We start from the raw sequence: 22309 nt of genomic DNA, 5'->3' as shown, positions 1-22309 counted from the left end.
AGTCTTTTAAAAATTGTATGTACGACAAGTGTGACCATGATTGATCATTTTTTTCTTTTATATAATTACCTAGTTTCTAATACTCAAAGTTATAGTAAAAATATTGCCAGGGTTGTAAACCAGCTCAATTCTCGTCTTTTCTCCAAAAATATTTCGTCTCACTGTATCTTTTAGACTAATGCTATACACCACATTCTCTTCCTATTTTGATCATACTAAGTAGTATCTGACGCATTCATCATCATTAGATAATAAAAAAGCATACAATAAATAATCATTCAATAGTAATAAATGTGACATCTTATTTAGTGAGATAGTAGTATGGTATATAAAATTTTCTTATCTTTTATCACAGCTTTAATATATATATATATATATATATATATATATAATTGATTTGATTTACCAAACGAGTTACAGCTAATGCAAAACAGTTCTTGATATGAATTTATGAAACCAACAACACGAAAATCCCACATGCAAACACGGAATGAAAAACGTAAATTAATTCGATCTAAACACGAAGACTTAACCATCAATTTCTTCTTTAATTACTTCTTTAAACATGATACTCAATAAATTTTTTTAATCATCATCTAACAAATAATGCTATACTAGGAAATGATGAAATGATGATGATTTTCTTTTTTTTTAAATTATACAACGGTTACGGGGTTTGGAACTCAGGTTTTCTATTTGGAGAATCGGGTCATATGTCATCAGGCTTTTAAAATGATGATGATTTTAAAAGACTGCGCTATTGCGGTTACCCAATTATCAGACAGACTCCTACACCAGTTCTGGGCAACCGTAGGAACACTGCCATCTCAAATGTCCGCAATATTCAAATCTGGGTTTCTTCATTTGGATTTCCATTCAAGTGAGATAAAGCTCAAAACCCATGAGATGTAGAACGTGACCTGTATTAAGGGCAACAGTCATCTGTCACACTGCCACAACTGAACTCTATTGATGTCAATACTTCGAAGGAGGATCACAAACAGCACACTCACCTCTATGTCAGAACTCAGAAGGTATGGGCAAGCTGGAAAAAGAATGCAAAGGCATTCCAAACAACCGTCAGGACCTCTGAAACCGCCAAAGCCTCAAAGAATGCTATCATAAGCCCAACAATTTCTTCACTTTCTCTATTCCACTGCACTCGCAGAACAAAAAGGTTACTCCTACTGATGAGAATGATTCCAATTGTATTTTTATTTTGCATAACTTTCTTTAAAGACTCCACAAAGTAATCTAACAAATCCTTTCAATGTTTTAAGTTAGCTCAGCTAGAAATGTAGAATAAACAGTTTCACTCCATTAACGGAATGCTTGACTTGAATCAAGCCTAATTATCAGACTTGCAACAAGACAGTTAAAATTTGATATTAATGATTAACCGCATTAAGACTAACTCGAGAGTGAAAGAATAAACATCCTACCCGGTGTTGTTAAAAGCACAACTAGGCACTCTTAAAGAGCAGAACATAAGAGTTCCAAGAGTAAAGTGGTTTTGATACCTTAAGTGAAAGTGCATTCACCGATGCATGCATGAGGCATGCTTTTCTTATGCTTTTCAGGAGCCCAAATAGAGTTCTTTCAATCTTTTGAAAAATATACTGTCCAAAATACTAATTTGTTATATGAAATTCTTAAATTATATATTATTTATAAGTAAAATTGGGTAATAAAAGTTTAACTTCTTAAATTATATATAAGAATCTTTCCATTAGAACTATTTATATATTATAAAAAATGTACGTTTTACTTCTGTTGGGCGCACAATTGCACTTATTCATCTAGGTCACACCAATCCTGCCTTAAGCAGATCTTAATGTATAAGTAACAATACCTCTTAGGAAAGGAAGGTATTTGCTCTTCAACTATTCGGACAACAACTGAACCTCCATCACACGCCTCAGATAAATTCTGCTCTTCCTTTCCCACTGCAAATGTAAATGGGAAACATAATCAAATATTTTCCTTTTAAGCATATTAGAATATGAAAAGGAAAGAGATAACAAACATTAGCTGGCAACTTGGAACCACGCAAGATCAAAAGACCATTTCAGCCTTTCTTATGATATAGCATGATATTATTGGTTTAAATCCATCCATTGAACACCTTCAACTTTTAAGCATGTACAAGAATGTACTTCTGATATACACATAACACCTATGGTGAAATCCTTATTTTTTCTTACACATCCATTTTAATTTTTAATCTTTTTGGCTTTTCTAATGTTTGTTCAGATCCCTTGTCCATGAAATACTCTGCCACAGTAAGTTCTAAACTTGAATTGAAATCTAACAGGCCTGCAAGATCCACAACCTATATCATGCATGCCATCAACTTTTTTTAGATGTTTGTATTTCAATTCTTGGATCAACAATCACGGCAGGTTGGGTCACAATTTTATCCTTTAAAAAAAAAGCAGATGACATACAGAGAAATAATCTCTTACATGTAATTGCAATATGTTATATAAATAATAATAGAAAAAAAAAATGTCATGATGGACATTCATCCCCCCTTGAGGATTGTTCGTGTTAATCACAGAGCTCAATTGAAAAGAAGGGAAAACGATACTTCTGATACCTAGAGAATCTTCTTCCATAGAATTATCACCTCGTAAATACAAATGGTCTCTCCAGTCCAAATCTAAGCCTTCTGTTTGTGCTAGCTTCTCCAGCAAATGACCAATGAGGTTGTAGGCAACCATACTAGTTTCGTCACAAACTTCTTGGATGGCAAGGTATTGGTTCTTACATTTACTTTGCTTGTCATTATTAGCTGTTTGTTCCCCACATGAAAAGTTCGAAGAAATGAAAGGTGGAGTGTTTGCTGGAGCTATTCCAGAATTGCATTCAGGTTCACATCCCTCGCACCTTTGGTTTGCTGAAACAGGTGAGGGGATATAATTGTTATCTGTAGGCATGAAAGATCTGCCAGTACTTTCAACTTTGTTATGGTTAATATCCACGTCAACCATCCTGCTATGAAATCTTGATTTCCAGGATAAAGAGGAAGGAATGATTCTATTAGGATTGATAGAATCTATTCCACTAAAATCATTAGGTTTAAGTCCCTCAACAGAACCACCATTTAAGTCTTTCTGGGGGTAATTGGGGAGGAAGAGATGCTTCCGTTGGTCGTAGATGTAGGTGGCTTTACATTGAATGGTATTGACTCTGCAGAACTTTCTACTTCATCAACTGAATCAGTATAGCGAGACCTACTACTCCGACACCTTCTATCTTCCAGGAGCCAGCCATCATCGTCATCATTACCATCATCACTTTCTTCTAATTCCTCCATATATGCATCGGTAAATTCTTGATCAAAGTCATGGTCAGGCAGCAAATCCAACACAATCTGCTTTGTCAGAGCACTCACACTCAATATACATTCTACTTCTTCTTCAACTTTATCCTTACTAAAGCATCCAAGTAGTGTACTTTGAGAATTACTATTGATTTTTTTTTTACAAGTACTATTGATAATAGCAAGAGTTTCCAATATAGACTTTGGAATGGCATCCATTTCACTGCACTCAAAGAGATATTCAGTCAACATTTTCCTAATTGCTGTCCGTAAAGACCGATTTGATATTTTGGCATTCGGGTCTAATAAAAGTTGCAAGTTTTTCAGCACCGGTAACCTAACCTTTGTTTTCAGTAACAAAATAGCCTTTGCTATCTCATTCTGCAGGCTTTCTACTTCTGAAGAGAATGGGTAAAACTCTATCACAGAGGAATTTTGAAAACCTGGTGTTAGCTTTAGCAGCAAGCCAGGTACTGACATTGCTTTGGCTAGTGGCTCTTGTAACTCGTCCCCTTCACCAAGTTCTGAAAGCATCCTTTCGCTATATTTCCTCACTTGTTTAATTAAATAATCTCGACCCCATCCATGTCTGCGAGGCAATAATTGAGGCATGCCTGCTTGGGAACCTTTAAGCTTCCTGTACATCGCAATCAGGATCTCGCAAGGCAAGTTTTTTAGTCCAGATAGGACCTTTTTCACAGCAGCATGATGGGATTGGGATCTAGACATAAAAAATGTCACACCTTTCTCTTGGAAATTTTTTGGGTCACTGAGAAGTTGAGATAGCTGTCTGCATATGCTAATTTGATGGCTGTGATTTCTGCTTCCCAAAACTTTTGGAAGAAGATCTTTAATTACCTTCTTCATCTTCCAACGAGTTTTCTCAAACTCGCGAGAGCCTCTTGTAAGAACCGTGGCAACAAGATATAGCCCCTTATTGGTCAAATCATCAAGGTGTGACATAATTTTTCTTGTTATACTGCGAGTGCCAGACAATACCATATGATCTTCGTTAACACTGTGCCATCCTTCAGCATTACATGCTCCGAAGGCCTCTTCTATACGCATTCTTATGGTCTCGTAGAATATCTGAAAATAAGATAGTAAAGAAATCATCAGCTTACAGGAGGGAATATTGTGTATCCCAAAACGTAAAACGCAAAATTCGACAGATAGCAGGGACCCAACAATGGAGAATCATGTTATTAAGCCTCCAAAACCTTACAAGCAAGATATCATAATGACCAACCACATTATTGAACTGACTCAATAATAAGATATGGCCGTTCATAGTATTTATTTAACAACTGCCTCAAAATGAAGATCCAACAATGTATAAAGGCGATTTCTAAACGCACCATGCCATGGTGCTTTACATGCATAGTTTATTTATCCATCAAGAACACCCGTTAAGTATAAAAGCGATTTCTACCACAGAAAACTTACATCATCTTCCCTAAGCAAAGACTCGGGTAAAGTCCTGTTGAGACAACATGAAAACCATTAGTCTAATATGTAAAAAATGGGCTTCAGCCAATAATCAAAAGAAACAAACAGAGTTATAAGATATAAAATTGTCGCACTCACCTCTGTTTCAAAAACTCAGGTTCTTCAAAACGCTTTCTGTCAGATTTGGATGTAGGAAGCCCCATCAACCATCTACATCAAATTCATATGATAAATTTGGCTTGATAAGCTCATACATGAAATATTATGTCCCAACAAACAATGGCATATGCACAATTTAAAGAGAAAGCAGCAGACTAATCAATTGTAGACAAGTATTCGCATAAGATACAATGAACCCACGTCCCTGACTCGTTCAAATTCACATTATTACTCAAAGTCTTTGGAGTAATGCTGGAAAAGTAAACTTCAATCAGAAGAACCGATACATTTGAAAGTGCCTTCGATTTATTTATTTTTTCCTTTGTGGAGGAAAACATAACTTCTCATTTTTTACGAATACAAACATAATAAAAAAAAGGAAATTTTGATCGCGGAAAATCCGGAACAAGATTATAAAAGAAACACATTCTTAACAAGCACAATCATATATAGAAGGAAAAGGAAATTTAAATGCCAAAAAGGATATTAAAAAGAAACAAAAAAAACTGACCTTCTTTTGAGTCTCATCTGCTTCTCTTGATGCTTAATTTGTGACAAAATCGACTCGCAATCCGTTTGGAAAAACTCTGCATTCGCCATATCGAACGATTCTGGTGGTTGCACAGAGCCAGAGAGAAAGCGGGCTAGGGTTTTAGTTGAGGGGTTTTAGAAGCAGAACCGTACGTACTTCATTTTAACTACTTGTAATTTTATGAATAAAAACGTTTTAAATACAGAAAGGAAACGAGGGGTTTGAGAATTTTTTGTAGAAAGAAAATCCTGAATAACATAAACTTATTTTTCCTTTTTTTTTTTTGGACAATTATCTATATAAATTAATATGCATTTTTAATAATTTAAGATCCGCCTGGTTTTAAGGGCCATTGAATCCACATGGTACTTTTAAAATATTTTTTCAAAATCTATATAAAAGTTTTCTAACTTTTGATTGAATGAGACCAACTTACTCGATTAAATTAGATATTTCGATACAAAAAGAATTTAGTAAATACGTATTTCGGGTACATATTATTTAAAAATTATGTATCAACTGGCTACGTTTAGAAAGTGAAAATGTTTAATTTCATCTCATCTCATCATTACAATTTTTTCAAATTTCTACATAAAATATAATAAACAATTTAACTTTTTCAAATTTCAAAATAACAATAATATTAAAAAATAATATTCTAACAATATTTTATTCAACTTTTAACTTTCATCTAAAATCATCTCATCTTATCTCATTATTTAAACCGCATCTAAAAATGCGAGAATTTTGTCATTCTCTCATATAAAGAATGAACTTAAAATTAATTTTTGAATTTAATTAAATTTAAATTCATGATTTGTTTTATATCTTACATTTTTTTATCTAAGAAATTAGTCTTAAATTTAAATTTTCTTTTAAATTTTGATTCAACGCACATTTTCTCTAAAAACCAGTTATTGGCCAGGCATATATGGTAAAAGAAAGTGTTCTCTTAATAGAAATTTTAATACAAAGTATAGAATTTTCCTATAAACTAAGCAGGTTTAGAGGGTGAGATGAGAATTTTGTGTTTTGTTTGAAAGTTTAAAATATGAAAAATGCTTACTGCAGTCACCTCGTGCAGCCACCGTGCAAACGGGTCTGACGTGGCCAAAAATAAAAACCAAAAACGCACTATTTCGCTTTTGACCAGATCAATAAAAACAAAAACGCACCGTTTCGTCGGAGCAGAAGCTCTACCCTACCTCTTTCGATTTCGTCTACCTCCTTCGATTTTCAGTTCCTCTCTGTGTTCAAACTGGAAGACGACCTCCAAATCCCTCCCTCTCTGTATTCTCCCTCAAAGACGACCCCTCTCTGTGTTCTCCCTCGAAGGTTTTTACTCTCTTCCATTTCCCTTCCTCTCTGCCTTTCTCTCCCTCGAAGACGACCTCCCTTTCAAATCCCTCATTCTCTATGTTTTCCCTCGAAGACGAACTCCCTTCCATTTCCTTCCCTCTCTACGTTTCCCTCCCTCGAAGACGACATCCCTTCCATTTCCCTCCCTCTCTGTATTTGTGAAAAACAAATGGATTGTTTGGTGCCGTAAGTTGATTATTTTATTATAAGTTTCATACTCATGTTGCAAAGTAAACCTGTATTTGTGAAAAAAAAAATGGATTGTTTAGTGCCGTAGGTTGATTATTTTGTTACAAGTTTGCCTGAATTGCATAATGAGTAGACTTGTATTTGTGAAAAAAAAAAAAAAAGGATTGGTCGGTGTCGTTGGTTGATTATTTTGTTATAAGTTTCATACTCATGTTGTGTTGTATATGACGCATGCTAGGGTTATTTCTCTTCAAGAATTGAGTTTGGATTGTAACATTGACAACCATAACCCAACCCATTTAACATTGACAATCATAACATAAGCATTACATTATTGCACTTGCATTTTTGAAATATGTAGTGACATAATTTATCACATTTCAATCTTGTGATAAATTATGCAATGTTGACAACCATAACCCAACCATAACCCAATCCATTTAACATTGACAACCATAACATAAGCATTACATTATTGCACTTGCATTTTTGAAATATGTAGTAACATAAGCATGACTAGTGAATGAGATGTGCCTATGGTATACGTGCAATGATAAAACTGTGGCATTCAATACAGCTTTATATTCAAGGCTAATCAAGCTTGTTTAACATTTTTAGTGCAGCTTACTCATTGTTTGTTCTCTCTTGCTTCAGTCAAATTTTGATATTTAGATTTGTCTGCCACGATGCTTATAAGCAGTGTAACCCTCTCAATTTTGCTACTCTCAAATGAATAATTTTATGCTTTTGATATGTGTGCCTTTCCACTCTAGTAGAAGTGGTTCATGTTAGAATGTCATCGTCATCACTATCTTCTTCATCCTTTGCGAAATATACTTTGGGTCAACCATTGTGCTTTTTTGGGGTTAAAACTACATTGAGATAATCAAATACTAAAAGAAATCCAGGACGCCCCTTCTTTAGATGTCTAAAGTTTAACACAATGAGTAAATGCATGACTCGTAATGTAACATGTTTAATATTTTGATTGGTGCCGTTCATCTAACATTTTTTATATGTGTGCAAAATATGAGGGATTACCAAACTGCAAGTATTTCAACTGGGCTATTACTTGTAATCCATACATAGAGCTAGATGTGCAAGAAAGACAAATTGAACTCTTAAGAAATGAGAAAGAGCTTGAGAAAAGACTCAGCAATGTCAAGAAGATGGAGATTGAGCTCCGTAAGAGAGCGAATGAGATCGATAAGAGAGAGTTGGTGCTTCTTGAGAGAGAAGTTGTCCTAAATAATTCACGCACGCTGTCGAAGGTTTATTGGGTTTTGTAGTTCTCCTTTTTTGTTATTTAGTGAAATTGTAGTGATTTATGTAACATCTTAGTCTGAACTTGTAGTTTTAAATGTTATAAGTTATTTAGTTATTAGATTTGTATAATTAAGTGTTATAAGTTATTTAGAGAATTGATTTGTAGTTTAGTCTAAATGTAGATTCAATTTATGTAGAGATATTTGTATAATTAAAATGTATGTAGAACCAACTTCTTCCAAGAAAAATAGATTCAGTTTGCGGTTTGATCTTTAATTGTTGCACAGGTTATTTTTTTGCTTGACTACCAATGTAGATTCACGTCACTTATACCAGGAAAAATAGCCTTGATGGATCTCTTTTGTTTTACTTTGATCGTATTGTGAAGGGCACGTGCAAGTTTATTGTACTCTGTTAAGATGACTACCCGAATAATTATAATATTTAAGTCTAAATTGTAATGCACTCATCGTACCGCTGGAAGAACAAAAATGTAATGCTGAATGGATTGCATCAACACGGTCACGTGCAGTTCATTGTTTGTTGAAAATTTGCCATCCAACCAATTATACTCCTGGCAATGCATAATTGCGACTACTCAAACCACACATTCATCAATACTCCTGCATAATTGCATCACTAGGAATATGAAATGAAATGACCATACAAAATCTGCCTTCTTCCAAAATAAATGTGATGAAAAATTTCTTCTTATAAATACTTTCACTAGGAATATAAAATAGCCATACAAAATCTGTCTTCTTCCAAAATTAATTGGAAAAACCTCTTCTTATAAATACCTTCACCACCAATATTTCTTCTTCCAACAAAAATAATTACAAAAACTATAACCACCAAACTTTACTCTTACAAAAATAATTACAAAACCTATAACCCAACCCAACCTTTTTTCTTACAAAAATAATTACAAGACCTTAAAACTTGCCAAGCTTGCTTCCCACAAACATAATTACAAAACCTATAACCCAACCCAACCTTTCTTATTACAAAAATAATTACAAAACCTTAAAACTTGGGAATCCTAGGAAAAATGGGGGGTCTTCATCCTTTTTGCACCGGTTGTGATCCATCACAACCCAAGAAGGTCCGGTTGTGCGCCATCCAACCCAAAAAAATCTGCTAGGATTAATATGCAAATATTAATCCATGTAAATTTGACAATTAAATTGTGCAAAATTTAGAAATGTTACACTTTCTTGGCTACCAATCAATGTTTCTCGGTGTTGGGTTCCACTACTGTAAAAAACTGAACTGTCTAGATCAGAATTTGTGATATCTACTTCTGATGGCCCAAATAAATTCCTATGCGTGTCCATGCTGGTGTATCTCCTTCTGGTGTATCTCCTTCATCGCGCTAAGGCATCATATAATAAAGTAACAAGTAAAAATACTCAGTGCTCTAAGTTGACATTATAAAAATAATTACACATGAACATGTTTATTTTTAATTCTCCCAATATTAAAACATACACCTTTTTGAGTTTCCCTCTGACTTTGGGTGCTTTCTTCTTTTTGGCTTTAACTTTCTGCAACTCTGTCTCCATCCTAGATGCTCTCCTCAGAGATGGGGGTTTTCCTTTCCCTCTGACAACAAGTGGACTCTTGACTTGTTGTGAACTACCAACTGCAATTGTGTCCAGTGCCATAAAACTAGCATTTGAACCTGTTATGGGCAAAGAACTGATAAATAGGACACATATAATTATAGAAAATAAGTAGCTATTAAAGAAGTAAACCATTTTAATAGACAATAAAATTCGTCCAGTAAGAACCTGTTTGGGTCAAAGATAAGTTGCATGTCTGGTCACGATAACATTCAGTCATCTCATGTATCATCTTCTTTGCATCTTCAAATTGCTTATTAGAATTCACCGCATAAGTTATCATCTCATAACATATATTCAACAGAATTGAATATCTATATCCATTTGGCCTCTGATCCTCTGCGTCATAACTACTACGGATTAACGTGTATCTCATCTTGATGTCTTTCCTCCATCGGTCTAGAATGTACCAGTCTGGCAATGATTTTATACCGTTAGCTTTAAATAAGACCAAAATATGCCTACACAATATCCCCCTCATTTGAAATAACTACATGAACACTTAGCATTGCAATCTTCGTCATTAAAGTCCACTGAATTTTTAACTAGTTTATTGAACTCCTCAATACGAATTTCATCTTCTACCAAATAACTCTTCAATACACCATCCGATGTAAGTAGAGATAGATCCAAATTGAGCACACCTATTACTTGCTGCTGAAATTCCCTAAATTTAGCGTTAGTATACATCTCTTGGAATTTCTATTCAATTAAGGATCTAGATACACAGGGAATGGTTTGGCTAAATGACTGGAATTTCGCATGATTTTTATTCTCAATTTTCTTCATCAGTGCATTGTCAAACTGGTCGACAAACGCCTTCAAGTTTGTCTTTGAATGAACATAACCGTCAAAAAAAGCATTCATACTCTCACTGTGCTGGGTTGTACTCATACCGGTACCCAATGCTCACACTCCACATATAAACTCTTCAACCACACATTCTCATGTAAGTCGTATGTGTTAATAAACCCGGCCCAACATTCCTCAAACTCCTTAATTGTTTGTGTGTCGTACACACATTTCATCAGTTGAATTTTCAGCTCACTTCTGTAGGTAGCATATGACCCAAGTTTCTCAAGGACTTTCTTCAGTATATGCCACAGGCATAATTTATGTCGAGTTTCAAGAAAGACAATAGTCATTGCATTTTTCATTGATCTGTCTTGATCAATAATAATAGCATTTAGAGCTATACCGTCTTTACACTGCAACCAGGTTTGGAACAACCATGTAAAGGTCACCGTGTCCTCTTTGGAAATCATCTCAACTCCCAAAAGAATCGACTGCCCATGGTGATTTACACCAACAAATGGTGCAAAGGGCATCACATACCTATTCGTCAGGTATGTGGTGTCAAATGTGACCACATCACCAAAATACTAGTAGGCTACCAGACTACGTGGACCTGCCCAAAAAACATCCTTTAACCTCCTGTCATCGTCTAAATCCATCAATACAAAAAACCCGTCATTCTTATATTGTATCCTCATAAAATAATCTCGAAGTGCTCCAGCACCACCCGCACCAAGTCGTAAATGTCGTGCTTTGTTAATGTAATTGCGACAATCATTTTCTAAAAATGAGAGGTTCTCAAAGCCACCTGAGCCAACAACAAGAGATCCATAACTCTTATTCAATCGGATGCTAGGTAAGTCGTTTGTGTCTAGAACTCTTTTAATGGTCTCACTCACTTCTCTGTTACATCGAAAGAAGCGGAATTTCTTAAGGTTGAGGCCGTGATTATGTGTATTATGGTCTATTGTCAACCGCATCTTTCCCTCGACTCTTAAGGCATTAATTTGTGCCTTACAATCCGTCTTTCCCATCGGTAGTGGGTTGGCGACATTAGAACTCCTATTCTGGGCCTTCCCTCCCCGTACACAACCAAATGTGATATATCTGACACTTTGATCCTCTGACTTCTCACTCCTTTGTGTCATCACCCTAAACCCTTATTTTTTAGCATAATGTTTATAATAGCTCAATAAATTTTCAAACGAATTGAACTCTATCCCTGACTTTGGCTCTTCAATGATATCATCACCATCCAACGATGGCACTACTTGTGGTGTACCGGTAGTGCCATCATTAGTTTCCCGTTCATCTGGTCTATCCAATAGAATTTCTTCATCAACTCAAATAGAAGTAGATGGTGCTTCAATTTCCAGACAATTGGGTGAATTTTCTTGACAAACTCTTGCACTCGTTGCAGAGCTTGTAGCGATAAATGGCCTTGGAGGTCTCATCCCATATTGAAATGAGTAACCAACGTTTTACTTAAAACAAAAAAATGAAAACATTTAAACTGCTTCAAAAATAAATAACTAATAACCAAAAGCCAAGAACGAAGTTGAAAAACCACCTAAATGTTACTTGGATTTTTGTTGTCATCTCGATATGGCAGGAAAGCTGGTGACCATGCAGGCACTGGTCCAAAGTAACCGTGCATATAATTTGGATAGTTTAGTAAACCAGTTTGTGGGATGTCCTAACATAAAAATAATAATAATAATTAGGATGCTTTTTTAAGTAAATAATTAGGATGCTAAACATTGAGTTACAATAAATTTTTTAATTATGAAATAAAATAATGAGTTTTGGGGATTTGAGATAGATGGTGTTAGCGGAGATGAGTGTTCTTACCCCTTTCTCATGTCCTATATAAGTTGTTCAATATCCAAAGTCAGTCTTTGATAAGTTTTCAGGAAAGTTAATTTAATCGACCAAGAGTGAAACCTAATATTATATATAATTCCAAGAAAATAAAAAAAATATCAAAATTTGATTAGCATCAAATTTTATTTACACATGCCAGACATGTACTAAACCCATCAATAGCAATGACTAAACCAACTATCCACATGCAATCCTCTGTTTATGCAACTAGAAACATATATTTAACAACAACTAAACCACAATAATTAAACCACAATAATTAAACCACAATATTTAACCAAAAAAAAATTAGCCAAGAAATTTCTACATATCTAACTCTATGCAATGTATTCTAACTCTATGCAATGTATTTTCAGCCAAGAAATTTTTAGTTATCTAACTCTATGCAATGCAAAAATCTTGTTAACAATAACTAAATCACAAGATGCTTTGTAGGAAAAAAAAACTAAATCACGATTGTTTATCAGTGAGCGAAATTGCAGATTGAAGCAAAAATAAGCATACGTATTGGTGGCGACAGGATGACCCACGAAAACCTAACCCATGAAACTGACCCACGTCGCTGACCCGAGTTGCTGGCCCACAAACTTGACCCAAACCAAGCCCACCAAACTGACCGAAACACTCGGGCTTGACCCACACCAACGCCTTGCGTTGACCGACCCACCCAACAAAGATGCCCACCCAATCTTCTGGGTTCCACACGATGAAGAAGGGGAGTTGGTTGGACCGATGAGGCTTTCTCGTGCACCCTCATATGGGATTTGGGTCTCGTCTCGCACGCAAAGAGAAGCAGGAGTTTTGTTCTGGATTTCAATCTGCATCATTTTTGTTTCCGTATTCGTTTTCCTTTTAGCCTTTTTTTTTTAAATATTAGCTAGTGTAGCATGATGCCACGTCAGCCAACTGCACAACGTCTACATGAGACGACTATGTATAGCAGAATTGTTAAAATATTATATTTTAATATTATTATTATTTTGAGATTTGAAAAAATTAAATTATTTATTATATTTTATATAAAGATTTGAAAAATGTATAATAATGAGATAAGATAATATGAGAATTTTGTATTTTATTTTGTATCACAAACCAGCCTACAGCGCAATGCATTCTTTAAAATGTACAGAAAGACACTCTTAATACACAAAGTACACAGAAAAAATATATTTAAAAAAAATGATAAACAACACATCACTTGGAAAAAAACGTTAGCAAACACCGTTAAAAGCTATCCAACAGACTGTCTTTTTCCTATTTCTGAGTCCATGACTTTGGAATGATCGTCCCCCAATTGCCAACCCTTTCTCCTTCCCACTCCATAACATCCGTTACATGTTTGTTTGTCTTTTTCCCTTCTTTCTTTTTTTTTTTTTTAAAGAAGTGATTATTAGTAAATTTATATATATACATATATAGATATTTAAAGATATTTAAAAAATATATGAAGGAAGAAAAAAAACCTCAATTACAGTGATCGGTCCAAACTATCTATACCCTTTATTGATACAGGTAGCAGGACAATATTTTTTTCTTTATCTTTACAAATAGTCTGTTTTTATTGCTTTGTTTTTTATTCGCGAGGTTCATATATATTGTATATAGGAAGTACAACAACCACAAAAAGATTTCATAAAAATAAATTTACAAACTTACCTAACTTCACATGATTCGTTGAATCTATTTTACAATATAAGTGACTTTACAATCTAACGTACCACATCAAGTTAAGTTAATTTGTAAGTTTACTTTTATAACATCTATTTGTAGCAAAATCATTTCTCATCATGTATACCGGGCTTAGCTCGTGTAATTTGTATTTAATTGGAAAACAGGAAAAAATATTTATTTTTATATTAAGTACAGAAAAAATTTGCGTATGGCTTACCCTGTTGTGCAGCATAAGCATATGTATACTCGATGGATTGGCAACCTAATGCATGGAGTAGAGAGTAACAGCTTAAAAAGGAATGGGCAGATGCCAGACGAGCGGATAAAACAAAGCAAGGCTGCTATACATGGAGGCCATTCAAAATATACATGCAAAAAATCCACAACCAATTTCCAACCTCAAGCCAGCTCAACCCAAGCAAAATCTCCTTCAGTACAACAATGTACTGAAAATAAACAATGAAATAATGGGTACCAGCAATTCTAACTCACCACCACCACAACCTGCATTATAGCATTGTAATCACATGTCATTTCCTCTTGGACAATAAATAAGTTTCGGAGGATAAAAAAAAAAAAAAACTAATCAAATTATTGGTTTTATAGTGCAATGGTCTTCTATTCATCAAATGAAAGCAACATCTTGGCAAACAGTTCTGTAGGAAAGATCTTGGTCCTCTAAATGGGATTGAAGCTTTTCATCTATCTCACCATTCAAGTACGAAAATCTCAAATATGACATTTCCCCAGAATCCCAGACAATATAAAACGAAGTGACATATCAACATTTTACATATGAGACAGTTCATAATCTTCAAGCATCTTCATATTTTGCAAGCATAAAAGGTAAAAGTGAACTATGGGTATACCAAAATGCTCATCTGATGAAAACTTGTTTAACATGTTGGTGTGTGCGTGCATGTGTTTCAATTAACATTTTGTATTTGTAATGGTACGTGGGAACTGAAAAAAACTAATAATGTAAATGTAAATGATGTTACTTTTAATCGGTGCCAAATTTGAATTCCACCACGCTAGACACCACCAATACTTCCATTTTCATAAATAATCAACATCGCACATCCTTTTCTTTTAAGTAATAAATCTTTACTGATAAGTGCAGAAGTCGCAACTCAAACATCTTGCATACATGAGGCAAAATGTTTTTTTTATGCATCATTTTATTTTCATCACATTTTGTGCATGTGAAAACCAATGATATACTAAATTTAAGAGAGCTGGAAATTGCACAAAGCAATGCACACACCAGAATTTTTTAAAGCCTCTGATGTCGGTAGTGTATGCAATGACATCTCTGCAAAATTCAATAACATCAATAAGGATATGGACACACTAGAACAAACTCCAAATATGCTAATCTCAGAATTTTAACATTGGTTATATTAATCTTCTAGAACTGCGAGTAGAAACAACAGGTAAAAATGATATTTTCATTAACTTACCAGGTGCACAAAGAGACACGGATGAAATTGAGGACGACGAAGGCCATGGAGCGGCAATGTTATCACTCAAGTCACATGTAAAGCTGATGCCTGTTGCATTGTCAAATAAGACATCTGCAGGCAAGCTCCGAAGTAGACACCCTGCATTCCAATGAAAATCATAATTATCCTTTTTTAAACTTAAAAAAAAAAACTTATAAAAAAAAGTAAGTAAAAATCCTTTTTTTTTTTTTTTTTATAAGTGAAAAAACATAATCATCAATTATTGAACATCCAGGAATACTAACTCTATTTTTATCACCATCCAATTATTCATCCAACCAAACACAAAAACCTAGCCTAAAACTTTAGAGTGTACCAGGAAATTTCCCTAACCCACCTCAGATGGTCAATATCATCCAACATACTTATTACCATTTTGACATCGCAACAAGAAGTTTGACAAAGCAACCAGATAAATGTTATTTCATGAAAAGCCACGAAAATTGGAAGCTAGCATTTACTACATAACCCAATTCCCAGCGATGTGCTCTGATCATCAGGCATTCAAATATATCTTGACACAATGCCCATAATGCTAAAGCAAATGCTCCACATTAAGTAAAAGGAGCTTAATGCCCATAACTTTAAAGACTGTGAGAGAACGCTGCCAGAGTTGAAAACAGCCATGCTTAAACCTTTCTAGGAATGGGCTATGGTCCCCACAACAATGCCCGATTTGCATCTTTTGTCAATTTTAGTAGTTCTTGCTACCCAAACCTTCCTTAAAATAGGCTTGCTTGGGTTGCACCCTAGTACTTTTAATTTTTGATAGTTAATAAGAAAATTTTATTACTATGAATAGGCAAAGTTCAAGTACACATGACGAATACAAAGGAAATACCTAATTCACACTAGAAACAAAAAGAGCCTAAAGCAAATATTGAAAATTATCATCATTCAGTACAAGAGCCTTAGCCCACAAACACAAAGTACTTTTAATAAAATGTGGTACCTTTACTTATAAAAAAATATAAGGCTAAAGCAAATCTTTTCATATGAAACACTAAGAGAGAACAACAACAGTAATGATGAAGATTGAAAGAAGGAAGCAGAAACAGTAGTAAACCTTGTTGTCCATATACTGCTCCAGTGCACATGTAGATCCACAGACACAGATGGTTCAGGGCCAGATAAAATAAAGCTATGACCAACGGCAGAAAACAAGAACAATAAAGCACGAAATGTACCTTGGATACTAAAATCTTTCAAGTCAACGTCACAAAGCTCATAAATATTTTCCATAATCCCACCTTTCCGTAACATGGATCCGAACACTGTTGCACAGATTATGGCTTGTCTATTTGTTATTAACATTTGCTTTTGTACTCCAGCAATGTAAGTATTTAATGAGCTACAGCAGGAAGGACTGGGAGCAGCTACATTACGACATGCTACAATAACCTCGGAAGGCTCCTTAAAACTTAAAGGACACACTGCACAAGTAATGTTAATTTCATTTAGGAGTTAAATGGCACCGACAATTCATAAAACATATATATAGTGGGACAGCAAACCAACCGCAAAAACAAATACTACATTTGAATTATATCAAACACACACAAATAGAGATGAAAAAATGAAAAGCTGGTCATATTTCTTTCAGAAAGCCAGGTAACATTAATCTTGATACTATTTGCTTCTGCTCTAAAACAACAACCTGAAGTTTTAAATCTCATGCGTGCTAGTTCTTGATTGTGGTTAAAAGCTACATATGCATGAGTGTGGGTACCTCCCATTAGTGACCAGTCAACATTCAATAATAATAACATAGTGATTAAAATAAAATGAAATATAAAATTCCAATATGCAACGTTTGTTTAAGAGGAAAATGAATAAGATGCTAAACTGAAAATGAATAAGATGTTCAATAGTTACATCTTTTGGCTGTCCATTATTCATTGTTTCCTTCTGGATATATTTGGAAAAAAATGATATAAAAAACAAACAAATAAATTGAAACAAGAATCTTCAAGAATGATGAATCCATGTGACAAGCAAGGAAGAAGGTGAACCGATACAATAAACTATCTAAGCTTATAACAGAATGCCTACACCTTTCCTCCCGTTACATTTATGACTGGTGTTATTCATTCACCTGAAGGATGCCTTACAATGTTAGAACTGGACAACCGAATACATCTGCTACCTAATAACGTTCCTATACACTTACAGACAACCACCATAGCCATTTATATATAAAAAACATAGGAAATACTATAACTCACTACCTTTGTTGGCTTTACAGGCAGATAATATTCGAAACACAGTATTTGCAGCATCTGACGGAAGTTTCCTTGAAAGATAGGAATAAACCACTCCTTTGCAATCATTAAGAGAATCATTTGGAGAAGGCTCACCCACTATATTCTTATTCTCATTGAGTGTCAATTGCCTTCCTGATATCTGAAGAGCAGCATCCATAATTGCAGGTTGGCAAACCGGTCTACAACATTCTTTAAGAGGATCTATAGTGCCGCAGGCCTCCAGTAATTTGCTTGTGTTCACTGTTTTCTCAAAGGAAAAAAGATCCTTCACTGGACAAGACCCTCCTGTAAGACTCGATGATTTAACGGAGCAAAGTGTAGGTAACGTACTGCTTGCCCCTCTACTAGCTAAGATATTAATGATGTCTGTAAAACAATTATTAGCAACAGCATCTTGCAAAACCAACTTATCAGAGTTGATACTGTAGAAGCCCCGGAAGTTGTGGAGTAAACTACTAAACTGTGGACAACATATTACATTTCCTACAAGTGCCGCCAATGGTTGAGAACAATCAGATGCTGTTTTTTCCATGAGACTTGATATAAGAGTGAAGTTTACGGGACATTTTCCTGTTAGAACTGGCTTGTATCTGGTAGGAAAGGTTGGGTACATAGGCGGCAAAGGTTCACTGGGATTTGGGTAATGGGGAATGACAGCGGGAGATATTTCTATGGGATCAAACAGTCCAGTAGTAGGGGGATTAGCTAGCTCTGACATGGAAGAAGTATGAGTAGGTGCAAGCAGCATCTGCAAGGCCACTAATTCTTGAAAACTGTATAACCAAATGATGAATAATAGTAACTGATTGCGCAAAGAACCTGCAACCATATATAAGCCAGCCTTTAGCAATGAAACAAGTAATTTCTTTTGTGAAAGAAAATAATACATGACAATGAACAAACACATGCTCAAACCTAATATTGCCATCTATTTCCAGTCCAACTTGTCCAAGCATGCCCTTCATCTACTTATAGGTTGAAACATGTCAAGAAGCTTCTTCATTGCTTTTTATGTTATTATTATTTCAAGATTCAAGGATAAAATACACCCCTTGGATTTAGGCGAAAATCCATTGATCTCCCTCACATTTTTAAAATACACTTCAGTCCATATTAAAGGATTCTGTCAATGAATATCTGTAAATTGGCAATTTTAGACTTATAAATTTGACAAAATAAGATTTTTTTTTTTTTTTTATTGTCAAGAAAAAAAGGTGAGAATAACAAAAATGGATGGAATTACTCCTCACATTTTTCCCCAAGCCACTCCCTCCAACTCATTGTCAAACTGCCCATCCTACCTGGGTGAGGTTCCATGTAATATACAAATAAAAATAAAAAAAGCTATCCAACTCCAGACCCAACTGAGCACAATATTTCAAGTTCATTCCACGATTCTCATGCCCTTCACCTTCAATATTTCTCCCTTAAAAAAAGTTTTAAAAAATCCAGTGTGTCATACTCACAGCCATGCGTTCCACACCATACTCCCATAGTGACCTCACCACATTAAGATCTTCATAGACATCAAATTCAAACTGGTCCAAGAGCCATACCTATAGAATATAATTTCTTGGCGAGGGGCAAAAAGAGCATGAATAAAATGTGTGCATTTGGGTCGGGTGAACCGAAATCCCTCCCTCCGTAACTCACACACCCATCATCACTCTCTAAAATGGAATCATTCATGCGCATGGCGATTTTAGTACCCCCTCCATGTGTTTCTAATATGCATATCCTCTGCTCCCTCCCTCCCTCCACCCAAAAGAAAAGGCTTTTCAGATTGTCTAAACAACATTTGATCGCAACATATGAGAATTGTGCTACAAATTCCAGATTTGCAAGAAGATAAGAATTAGACCTTCGGCGTTGTTGTAATTTCAACATCTAACAATTACTTGCTTAAAAAATAGACCTTAGAAAGTTCACACTTACGTAAGGTCAGGTTCCAAATTCAAAATAGTTGAACAGCAATTGTGAGCAGCAAAGATAACATGAAAATAAAAGGAATGAGAAAAAAGGCATAAACTGCAAAGCCATAACTCTTTCAAAGTAGTTAACATGCTAGTAACATACACTCTGCCCAGATATTGCAGACTTAAGGATGGTCCTCGTGAAAAAGGTGAAAGCAAGGGAATAATCTAAATAGATACCTAAGAGTCTCAGGGTCCAAACAGCATTGCAATAATGAAACACCAATGTCACACCACAGAGTAACTCTAGACAATCAAAAAAGGAAAATTATCATCGAATAGTTCATCTTTTGTAGGGTCAAGACAACACCTTCAGTGACATCTTTTGCATCATCCTATCAAGAAAAGGCAAGGCTATTAAGACAGCACAAATCACGGAATATAACTTACCCTTAAGATGACCAAAAGTCTGGAAAAAGTCCATGGTTCCACTAGCCCTTTGCTATGACAAAAACCTGAGTCAGCTGGTTAAAAACCAGAGATAACTCAGACAAATGCAGCAACACCTGCATTAGGCCCAATGTAAGAAAATTAGATTTCACACCATCAGGAATGCAATCAATATAGTAAGGCAAATAATTAACAATGGCCGCTAAGGAGTTGGGTTAAGAATTTCCAGAGAGGTCACATACATTTTACTTAAGAGATAGAGCTACAGAACTACTCAAATATTTACAGCGTAACTATCTCAAAAATCATCACATTATCAAGCTACAGACGGAGTGTGCCAAACTTGGGAAATATTCCATGTAACTAGCTTTACCGCATGAGCAAATTCAACCCAAAATGGGTTCCAAAACCATCTTTGCTTACTTGGACCGGAAAACAAATGCATGCCAGTTTCCATTTGTTCCTTTTAATACTAAGCTTATTGAACGGTGAATATAAATACACATCCACAATCAAAAGTTCAAAACACATCAAAACAAGCACCCAATATTGAGGTCTAACAAGACGATTCTAGGTAAGCTTTTCTATTCAAACAAATCAGCATAGAATATGATATATAAGTTATATTTTCCAGGAAACGAATCAGAAAGCATGAGAAATATACTGACAAAATAGAGTATCAGCTTAAGAAAAACTCCATAGCGAGGAAAACTAACACGACTTAAATGGTCGTGTTCGGAAAGCATAACGCAAAGAGCATGGAAAAAGACGAAGCTGACCAATGCATGTGCGGTTCACATTACATTCACGCTGCGTTTGGTAGTCAATAAAACGAAGGAAAATAAAAGAAAACGCCAAGAAACCCAACAATTTCAGAACACCTCAAAAACTGAAAGAAAAAATACATATCAACAAACCCAAATAGTCGGATTGCGCTCCAGTAAACGAGAAAAACATAAAATCAGTTAAATAAAAAGAAAACCTGAAACTCGTATTAAGATTACCCCTGCCCTCTCCCGCAGTTTCTCGGATACCAACCAGAAAATCAGACATACATAAGCTAGTGAAAAAAGAAGCTAATCAGACGGAGAAATAGAGGGTCGAAGAAACATGCCTGAAGATTTCGGAGCCATGAAGAAGCGCGGGGCTAAAATCGAAGGTTTTTAAGGTTTGGGATTAAGAATCGGAGAAAACGCACATTTTTGCCCAATGTCGATCGGATTGTGGCAAGTCCAAGTTGGGAAATATTGGGAAACCCCAAAACTCAGAGCTGGCTCTCACTCAAGACAGCCTTGGTGGAACTGTCTCCCACTCTCCCGGTCGCTCTCTATCTCTCTCACTCACTTCTCTTTCTTTTTCTGTGTCGTTGCAATCTAAGGCGGTAGGTAGTAGGTATTGGGGGAAGTTGCGTTTTCACTGCAGCCGGTGGATAAAGTGAGACTAGAAAAACTTTACCTTTCAATTTGGACCCGAAATGAAAGTGGCCCGAGATTTTCACCATCCGTAATATTTGTCCGCAGAGAAATGATACTTTTAATAAAAATATTATTTTCAAATTCGTATGTAGAGGACATCTAAGTTGTTAATATAATATAATTTGATTTAAAAAATAAATTTTATAATTAAAATCTTATCATTTAAATGATATAAATAATATACTCTATACTTATAAATAAAATCTTATCATTTAAGTGATATTAGACCAGCTTGATAATATAATAAATCTATGTTTTATTTTTGATGTTATAACATTGCATACGTGTTGCATTATATAGGTGGTTTTATATATTAATCACTCAAATAAACAATTGTTTAAAACGATATCTTAGTAAGTATGATTAAAAATGACAAAATTAATGATGAGAGAGAGAAACGAGATCTGCTAGGTGCTGTCAAACCTGTGGCTCTGCCATCGCCACAGAA

At 35.0% G+C, this 22309-nt stretch overlaps 2 protein-coding genes across 5 annotated transcripts; both read right to left on the bottom strand.

Annotated features, from left to right (window-relative positions):
* Positions 1–841: 841 nt before the first annotated feature.
* LOC121266699 lies at positions 842–5655 on the bottom strand. The gene is given in 7 exon segments (XM_041170511.1): positions 842–1156; positions 1853–1946; positions 2600–3104; positions 3107–4414; positions 4772–4805; positions 4913–4984; positions 5445–5655. Coding segments are annotated over 7 exon segments (2139 nt in total). The 5' UTR covers positions 5534–5655; the 3' UTR covers positions 842–1119.
* An 8922-nt stretch (positions 5656–14577) lies between these two features.
* On the bottom strand, positions 14578–21830 carry LOC121266637 (uncharacterized GPI-anchored protein At1g61900-like). Of its 4 annotated transcripts, none has more exons than XM_041170508.1 (8): positions 21501–21830; positions 20387–20502; positions 17988–18842; positions 17010–17192; positions 16826–16840; positions 15718–15858; positions 15522–15569; positions 14578–14758 (listed from the first exon to the last, which is right to left on the bottom strand). In XM_041170508.1, the coding sequence occupies exons 2-8, from the start codon at positions 20418–20420 to the stop codon at positions 14685–14687; spliced, it is 1350 nt and encodes a 449-aa protein (XP_041026442.1). In that variant the 5' UTR covers positions 20421–20502; positions 21501–21830; the 3' UTR covers positions 14578–14684. The 4 variants fall into 4 exon arrangements, with proteins under 4 accessions (XP_041026442.1, XP_041026439.1, XP_041026440.1 ...); XM_041170505.1 differs by having other exon boundaries at positions 16947–17192; positions 21501–21828; XM_041170506.1 differs by lacking the exon at positions 21501–21830 and adding an exon at positions 19490–19579 and having other exon boundaries at positions 16947–17192; positions 20387–20505.
* Between the last annotated feature and the right edge of the window lie 479 nt (positions 21831–22309).

The sequence above is a fragment of the Juglans microcarpa x Juglans regia genome, chromosome 1D (assembly GCF_004785595.1).
Source record: "Juglans microcarpa x Juglans regia isolate MS1-56 chromosome 1D, Jm3101_v1.0, whole genome shotgun sequence".
NCBI lineage: Eukaryota > Viridiplantae > Streptophyta > Magnoliopsida > Fagales > Juglandaceae > Juglans > Juglans microcarpa x Juglans regia.
The sequence above is the reverse complement of the archived record's forward strand: the minus strand, read 5'-3'. Positions and strand labels throughout refer to the sequence as shown.

Bases quoted from the DNA above. Each gene is read 5' to 3' on its own strand.
- LOC121266637 (XM_041170505.1), bottom strand. From the start codon at position 20,420: ATGGACTTTTTCCAGACTTTTGGTCATCTTAAGG. The intron at 15,570-15,717 runs GTAAGTTAATGA...TGAATTTTGCAG, and splicing joins CGTGTCTCTTTGTGCACCTG to AGATGTCATTGCATACACTA. The intron at 14,759-15,521 runs GTGTGTGCATTG...GCTATAATGCAG, and splicing joins AGAGGCTTTAAAAAATTCTG to GTTGTGGTGGTGGTGAGTTA.